This window comes from Camelina sativa, chromosome 10 (genome assembly GCF_000633955.1).
Source record: "Camelina sativa cultivar DH55 chromosome 10, Cs, whole genome shotgun sequence".
In the NCBI taxonomy this organism is placed as follows: Eukaryota; Viridiplantae; Streptophyta; class Magnoliopsida; order Brassicales; family Brassicaceae; genus Camelina; species Camelina sativa.
The window spans coordinates 25148461-25156553 of NC_025694.1; the positions used below are offsets into that span (position 1 = coordinate 25148461).

At 36.6% G+C, this 8093-nt stretch overlaps 3 protein-coding genes across 5 annotated transcripts in view; 2 read left to right on the top strand and 1 right to left on the bottom strand.

The window, feature by feature from the left end:
- LOC104719865 (WD repeat-containing protein 44-like) overlaps positions 1–3144 on the top strand; it is a 3377-nt gene extending 233 nt beyond the window's left edge. The window contains exons 2-6 of the mRNA XM_010437852.1: positions 135–1313; positions 1403–1496; positions 1841–2050; positions 2139–2315; positions 2389–3144. Of these exons, the coding sequence (XP_010436154.1) occupies positions 144–1313; positions 1403–1496; positions 1841–2050; positions 2139–2315; positions 2389–2918 (2181 nt within the window). The 5' untranslated portion in view covers positions 135–143 and the 3' untranslated portion in view covers positions 2919–3144. The remainder of the gene's footprint in view (positions 1–134; positions 1314–1402; positions 1497–1840; positions 2051–2138; positions 2316–2388) is intronic.
- Positions 3658–5481, bottom strand: LOC104719866. Of its 3 annotated transcripts, none has more exons than XM_010437854.2 (3): positions 5384–5481; positions 4796–4850; positions 3658–4588 (listed from the first exon to the last, which is right to left on the bottom strand). In XM_010437854.2, exon 3 carries the CDS (start codon positions 4500–4502, stop codon positions 3831–3833), a length of 672 nt encoding a protein of 223 aa, XP_010436156.1. In that variant the 5' UTR covers positions 4503–4588; positions 4796–4850; positions 5384–5481; the 3' UTR covers positions 3658–3830. The 3 variants fall into 3 exon arrangements, with proteins under 3 accessions (XP_010436156.1, XP_010436155.1, XP_019086167.1); XM_010437853.2 differs by having other exon boundaries at positions 3658–4638; positions 5384–5480; XM_019230622.1 differs by lacking the exon at positions 5384–5481 and having other exon boundaries at positions 4796–5377.
- LOC104719867 lies at positions 7016–8083 on the top strand. Its single transcript, XM_010437856.2, has 5 exons — positions 7016–7027; positions 7131–7389; positions 7565–7661; positions 7769–7893; positions 7977–8083. Exons 2-5 carry the CDS (start codon positions 7299–7301, stop codon positions 8063–8065), a joined length of 402 nt encoding a protein of 133 aa, XP_010436158.1. The 5' UTR covers positions 7016–7027; positions 7131–7298; the 3' UTR covers positions 8066–8083.

Genomic DNA, 8093 nt, shown 5'->3' on the forward strand with positions numbered 1-8093 from the left:
CCTGATCGTATTTGATTTGTCATGATTTTATCATCTGACCACTTCCCCTTTTGGTCTTAAGCGTATAGATTAGTTTCAATTCGAAAACCATTGTTGCAAATTTATATGTTTGACTTTTTGTTGTTGTTGGGCAGAAGCTATAAATGATGGGTACCCGAGGGAACGAGGAAGAGGAAGACTTGTTCTCTGATGCTCGTGAAGAGGTTTCATCTGTTTCTGATTGTAACTCTGAAGTCGCCGCCGATGATTTTGTTCAAGCAACTGGCGATTTACATCTCTGGACTATGAATCCTGAGAGTGTTGACAACCGTCGCCAAAAGTTTTTTCAATCTATGGGTTTTAGTTTCAAAAAAAGAAACTTTGACCTCGATCTTGATCTTGACCTTGATCGTCTGGGAGATTCTTGTTCCGACCATGTCCCAGTTTCGAAACAGTTAAACTCTGTGTTTGAAACTAATAACGAAGAGGAGGATGAGGAGGAGGAGGAGAAGTTGCTGAGGAATGAATCTATATCCTCTAGATCCTCTGTTTCCTCTGTTTCATCATTGTCCACATCTTCTTTGGCTGAGGCATTTAGTTTCAGAGGTTCGTTTCAGAATCGTGCCAAGAACATTGATGATCAGATTTTGCTGACGAGAGATTATTCCAGCAACAGTAGTAGCATTGCTGAGGGATTGAGTGAATCTGGTTCGAGTAGGTCTGGTAGCTATGGAGATTTTCAGAACTCTCCCATGAGTCGTTATGAAGATTCGCCTAAGAAGGGAGGAGCTAAAGGTTGGTTAAAGAAGTTAGGTGTGTTAACTCATATTCTCGACAAAAATGAAGACTACACTGATGGTGAGTCAATGGGATCATCGGTACGGAGGCAACTAACTCGAGTTCAGTCTTTTAAAAAGCAGTTCAAGGAGCTTTCGTCTCTTTGCATCGGACAAGAGTTCTCTGCGCATGACGGATCCGTTGTGGTGATGAAGTTTTCACATGATGGGAAGTATTTAGCTAGTGCTGGCGAAGACTGTGTTGTGCGAGTGTGGAACATAACTGAAGACGAGAGAAGAGACAACGAGTTTGAAGTGGTGGAGTCTGACTCAAGCTCTAGTTGTGTCTACTTTGGAATGAATGACAAGTCTCAGATTGAGCCTCTCAAGACTGAGACTGACAAGGTTGAAAAGAGCAGCAGAGGGTTGTTGAGGAAGAAGTCAGAATCGACTTGCGCTGTGTTGCCCTCAAAAGTCTTCAGTATATCTGAAACCCCTCAGCACGAGTTCCAAGGACATAAGGGTGAAATCTTGGATCTTTCTTGGTCGGAGAAAGGGGTAAATTACTCTCCGATTCTGTTTTCTCTTTCAATGGTAAGAAGATGAGATGATGGAACTAATTAACAACTTGTGATTGTGCACTGCAGTTTCTACTGTCATCTTCAGTGGACGAGACTGTTCGATTGTGGCGAGTTGGTTCTTCTGATGAATGCATCAGAGTTTTCTCTCATAAGAGCTTTGGTGAGTTTCTTTCTCTATCTGCCTTCTTCAATTCTGTTTACGGTATGTCTTCTTACGCACGTTCTCTCTTCCTTTGTGACAGTGACTTGTGTGGCATTCAATCCTGTGGATGACAATTACTTTATAAGTGGATCGATTGATGGAAAAGTCCGAATATGGGATGTGTCCCGTTTCCGAGTTGTTGACTACACAGATATAAGAGAGATCGTTACAGCTTTGTGCTACCGACCTGATGCTAAGGGTGCGGTAGTAGGTTCTATGACTGGAGAATGTCGNTTATCTGCCTTCTTTAGTTCTGTTTTTGGTATGTCTTCTTACGCACGTTCTCTCTTCCTTTGTGACAGTGACTTGTGTGGCATTCAATCCTGTGGATGACAATTACTTTATAAGTGGATCGATTGATGGAAAAGTCCGAATATGGGATGTGTCCCGTTTCCGAGTTGTTGACTACACAGATATAAGAGAGATCGTTACAGCTTTGTGCTACCGACCTGATGCTAAGGGTGCGGTAGTAGGTTCTATGACTGGAGAATGTCGCTTTTACCATACAATTGGTACGTTTTTTTAACTTTTCGGATTACCAAACACTCAACTAAAATCATATGTGTGTTTTGATATCTGAATCATCTTTATGAACTTCAGATAACCAGCTGCAACTGGACAGAGAGATCAGTTTACATGGGAAGAAGAAGGCTCCTAGCAAAAGAATAACTGGTTTTCAGTTTTTTCCTGGTGATTCGGACAAACTGATGGTTACTTCTGCTGATTCTCAAATCCGAATAATCTGCGGGGTGGATACAATCTGCAAGCTTAAGAAAGGTTTCTTCTTTCGTTCGATATATGTAGGTGTTGCTGTTGTGAGTTTATTTATGGTGGATATATATTTTTGCAGCTTCAAGTCTTGGAACAACACTGACGAGTCCAACATTTGCTTCATTCACATCTGATGGGAAACACATTGTCTCAACAATAGAAGACTCAGGCATTCATGTTTGGGACTACTCTCAACCCAACAAGAAGGCTTCTTCTCAGAAACCAAAAACCATTAGATCTTACGAGGGGTTTCTCTCTCACAATGTGTCTGTGGCTATACCTTGGCTAGGCCAGCAGGGGAAGGAAGACAATTTCATAGCAGATTTGGAAAAAACGTTTGCTCACTTCCCGGCTCCCATGGACTATTTATCTCCAAACAAAGGAGGAACAACGTGGCCAGAAGAGAAGCTTGGAGTAGTAGTAGCAGGTGCGGCTGCAGCAGCGGTTTCAGCTACAGTCAGCAGTAGATCCAAGTTGAGGCTCTTAAGGAGTGTATGCCAGAACGTTAATACCTCTTCGCCTCACCTGTGGGGGCTTGTTATTGTGACAGCAACTTGGGACGGTAGGATCAGAGTGTTCCATAACTACGGTTTACCAATTCGGGTCTAAAGACCCTGAAGCAGTGCGTGTAGATTTGAGAGTTGTGGCAGTGTTAGTGCAGTATTCTTTGATTTTGTTTGGTGCTCACTTAGCCTTAAGATATGCACATTAGGATCATGAGCTAAGTGGGTCTCTCTTTGTATTTGCTTGTAATTGGTACTATTGTATAGTGTGACATCTTTTTTTTTGGTGTGTAATCAATCATTGGTTATGAAAATACCAGTCTTCACTCGGATTTGAATTTGTTTTCAAGGTAATTGTCCTACTCATAAAACTAAACATTAACAGTATATTAATAAGAAGCTGTAGTACCTAGCTAGTCTCTTATGAAGAATTGGGAGAGTTGTATTTTGGCATGTATATATCTATGTTATTATAATTTGAAACCAATCGAATATGGATCATTTGTTATAGGCCAAAAACACTTCAACTTATTGTTTGCCCACACTAAACAAACAGATTTACTACACCATTGTCTTACATTCAATATTGTTTGCAAGAAATAAAAGCCACTGATTCACTGCATACTCTTTGCACCTAACGCAGACTTTTTTTTTCTTTTATTCTACTAAAATGCGTCTATCAGGTGGCAAATGATACACCTTCCCCACTACTAGAGGGATAATCAGAAAGGCAAAAAGGTGCTTTGAGGAAACATGGGCAACAAATAAATTAAGATAAGGTCGGTCCTATTGAATAGCTTTGTTTCCAAGTAATTTTGATGCAGTCTTCTATATGCTAGCTAAGCTATTGCATAGTACCACAGTTAATTATTGAACAAAAAGCGAGAGTTTTTTCATACCATCAAGACTCCTCTAAAGACATATAAAATATTAGATAAAGAAGGTAGTGACGGAGCCTAAAATAGTAAAAAGATGTTACATAATAGCCGTTATACAAACAAAAAATACTAGGCTTAAATCACACAAGATCATACTCGCTTTCCCGTGATCGGAAAGAAGAAGCGGGAGCATCCATTGCAATGAGTGCTTGACGCTTTGTGGGAGGCGTTACCGGGTCCTTGACATTCTTGCAGTTTCGGGCAATATGACCTGGATTACCACAGTTGTAGCAAACTTTAGCGGATGTACATGGTCCAAAATGGTGTCCCCGGCAAGCTGTACACTTCTTTTTCTTTCTAGAGGTGCCTGCATGGTCAGTGCTTGATGATGGATGTACTGCCTTACTTCCAAAAGCGAAGTTTTCAGCCTGCTCCTCTTGAATGCTTTCTTCTATCAGAATAGATTTTTCGACAACATCTGCTAGCCGTTGAAACTCTGCACCGAGTAGATATGTCCGGATGTCGGGTCTCAGTCCCCTTATAAACCTACGAATATCAGCTTGCTCCTTGTCATAATCTTCTAGAAGAAAACATAAAAGCCTGCGAAACTCCGAGCCATACTCCCTAACGGACTTACTCCCTTGTACTAGCTTAAAGAACTGCAGCTCAATGGAGTCCCTAGCCTCCGGTGGAAGATACCGTGTCCTGAATACATTTTCAAACTCTATCCATGTCTTGACGCTTCTCCCACCCTCAAATTGTTGCCACCAGGAAATAGCATCCCCAGCCAAGAAACGCACAGCAATATCCATCTTAAACTCTAGGGGACACTCACAGGTGTTGAAGTTCCTTTTCAAACGCTTAATCCAATCATAAGCATCCGAGGGATTTGCGCCTCCTGAGAAAAACGGAGTATTCATATTCCTCATATATATGGCTCAAGAATTTCTGAAAACATTTGAAAGTAACACCCGTTTCAGATATCTGACCAAATTAAAGAAGTCAGATTATATATTAACCTATTTGGAAACAAAAGAGTTACTGAGAGACAAATTTCAAATGCTTCAAACGAAATCGTATAAGTAAACACCGAAATCGATCTTACCAGTAGTGGAGGTTCATCGTGCTCATTTGGGTCCCAATCCATGCTTGTCTCCTTCCTAAATTAATATATAGAGGAGAATGTCAAATCTAATTAACCTAGTTCGCTATCTAATATACACAAATAATTATGAGAAATACACTCAAAGATATTCTAACAAATACTAGATACTTGAACACTTAAAACCTGAAAAATATTTAAATGATCAAAGATTAACAACAAATTAAATTAATGGTTTACAATGGCCTTTATTAATGTATTTTAATCGTATTTTTTTGCTTTCACTGCTTGGCCGTTTATAGTGGATCTTGCCCGCTCACCACTCACTCACTCACGGCCGAACCAAGCCTCGATCCTAATCAACTAACCAGAACAAACGAAACCTAGTGACTACCCGTTTTAAAACACAACAAAACTAAAAATCAAATCGTTTCAGAAATGTGTTGATCTAACTTAATATTGACCAAAAACAAGATTGAATATACTTGTTTCTAGTATAAAAGAATCAAGGAGAAGCAAATAGAATCAAACATTTAGGTAGTCAAAGAACACTTATTAGACTACTACTACTTTCACAGATCAGGAACTTACAGAGAGAGAGAGAGAGAGAGAGAGTTGGAATGTGATCTGGGGTTCCTTTGAGACGATAAAGGCGTGATGCATCCAATGAGAATGTTTTTGACTATCTAAAAGAGAGAGAGAGAGAGAGCAAAGAGAACGGTTATGGTAGTGACACGTGTGTGTTGTTAACACTTTCTTCTCTTGAGCAGTAAGTTAAGATCTTACGGTTACGGTTAATTTCTTCTATTGATACATGCAAACAATAGTTACGTGCCACATGGAATCACGTGAGATCTTATCATGTTTGTTCATGAATTTATCCATTAATCAAGGGCTCACGTTAAGCATATATTGTACACTAAAAAAAATTACAGTTAAGAATCTAAATCAACACGGTGGACTAGGATTTTATACAAAAGTTATCATAAATGTAAATGTAAACATATACTTTACCAGTTTTCAAAAAAAAAAATATATATTTTACTTTTTATTATATGATTGTGTATTCACTGGGTTTTTTATAATTATTATTCTAAACTAAAAGAGTTTATCAATCGTATATAAATAAATGATGAAAACATGAAAATATAGGTTACAAATATCTCGTAAAGGCTAACGACAGATGTCACAAAATAACAACAAATATTGCATTAATAATGACAAGTGTTACAACAAATATCTGATAATAATGACAAAGTGTCATGAAAAATGACTAATATTATGAAATCACGACAAAAATTCTTTTATCTTATAAACTACAAGTTACATGTCCACTAAAATTATGCCACATTAGATATTTTGAAATAAAATTAACAAAAAAAAATAGTTTCTTAAATTTGAAATCAGAAAAACTCGATCGTAAGATAAATAATTCTTTTAAAAACAAAAATACATAATAGTGATTATTAGCTTTTTGGATTTTTGGGTAAAATAAAAATATATAAAGCCACAAAGAAATCCATCAAACATAACTATTAAAATAAACCTAAATCCATCAAACATATTTGGAATAATAACCCTAAATCCATTATCATTTTATGTCGTTCACCCTTTCCTCTTTCTCTCCTCTGTTTCACGAGAAACAGAACTGACAAACACAACTGAAAAACAATCCTAATTTCACTCCCACTAAAAGATCCACGTTCATGATGGTTACCACAAATTCCATCTTCTATATAAATGTTTTGTAACATTCTCTAATCGCAGAAAATTTTTTCCTCAAAACCTCTTTTATAATCAAAAAATAATGTCCCAATCTTCCCTTCCAAAACCCCTTTCAACTGAACAAAGCTAAATTCCTTTCAAAACAACAGTTCTGACGGAGGTAAGTTCTTTATCTTTTGATCATATCCATTAATTTTTTCTTCTATNATATGTTATGTCACTTTGATTGTTTTTCCATTAATGTAATTCATCCCTTTGTGCTTATTTTTCTTTAACTATGACTTATTTAGTACCTCTATGTTTGTAACTACTTATGTAAATTAAGTTTTTTTTTTCTAATATTAATGTTCTTCTATCNCTAGGACATGGAATTTTTATCCAAAAGACAAACCTGGAGTTATTTTGGGTANTGTTCTTCTATCTATTTCAAAAATATTTAGGACATTTCTTAGACAAAGTGAAATTAATATTATGTTGAAATCAATATAAAATCAATANGTGGATGCAAAGGTAAGTATGCGTAGTTATTTAAATTTTGTATTACATTATAGTCTTTTCAAATCACAATCGAATAACTTCAAAAAATTTGCAAAATATTTTTTGATCATGACAGGGGGATCGAATTCAAGCATCAGTGAAAAACAGTTTAGTTAGAAAATTCAAAAAAGAATTGGTGGAAGGAAGGTTTTGTGATATCATGAATTTTGAAGTTCGTGATAACCTTGGTGACTACAAGGGAACTGTACATCCTTCCTTACAAGATTAATTTCATGTTTACTACATGTGTGATCAGATCCCAAGTATATCTCGCTTCAGCTGTTATTCTTTCTCAGAGATTTCAACTCAATCCAATGTGGGTGACGTATTCTTCGGTATGTATCCTCCTGCTATTCTACATGTCACTTTACTCTTAAATAGATTAACAAATCCTTTATCGTTTTCAAGTGGAGCTCAATCTTTCACAGTAAAGTTTATTTAAAAGGAAAAATGTTGACAATATCTTCCTTTCTGTTTATTTAAGCATTCTGATTTCCATTTTTTTCCCAGATATTATTGGAGAAGTTGTTGGTATGAGTCAGATTACTGAGAAAGATTGTTCTGGACAGAAGTCAAAGATGTTGGATATTCAGCTAAAAGATCTAAGGTAAGTGAAGTTGCTGGAGAGTTTCACACTTCTTCATGTCTCTCTTTATAAACTGTACACCATATGGCGTTGTTCACTTTCCATAAATTTTTTGATTTCTCTTTCAGTGACACTATCATGGAGTGTACTTTATGGGGGAATCACGTTGAAGATGTATATACTTATGTTACCAAAAAAACTGCAGGTCCTATAATATTACTTGGGAGTCTTATGAGGATCAAAAAATTTAATGGTAACAAATTCAATCTTATTACTAATTTATAATATGAACTCTTCTCTATGCGACCTTTTAACAAAACATTATTTTATATATAGGTAAAGTATCTGTTCAAAATTCTAGATTCTCTACAAAGTTTTTTCTTGATGGAGACCTATCTGAGATTGCTGAATTTAAAAAGCAGTAAGTCATTTATTTGTTTAAAGTTTTCTAAG

Excerpts from the sequence above, each read along its gene's own strand:
- LOC104719866 (XM_010437853.2), bottom strand. The coding sequence starts at position 4,619 with ATGAGGAATATGAATACTCCGTTTTTCTCAGGAGGCGCAAATCCCTCG.
- LOC104719867 (XM_010437856.2), top strand. The coding sequence starts at position 7,299 with ATGTGTGATCAGATCCCAAGTATATCTCGCTTCAGCTGTTATTCTTTC. Across the intron at positions 7,390-7,564 it reads TGTGGGTGACGTATTCTTCG|ATATTATTGGAGAAGTTGTT; the intron begins GTATGTATCCTC and ends TTTTTTTCCCAG. Across the intron at positions 7,894-7,976 it reads GAGGATCAAAAAATTTAATG|GTAAAGTATCTGTTCAAAAT; the intron begins GTAACAAATTCA and ends TTTTATATATAG.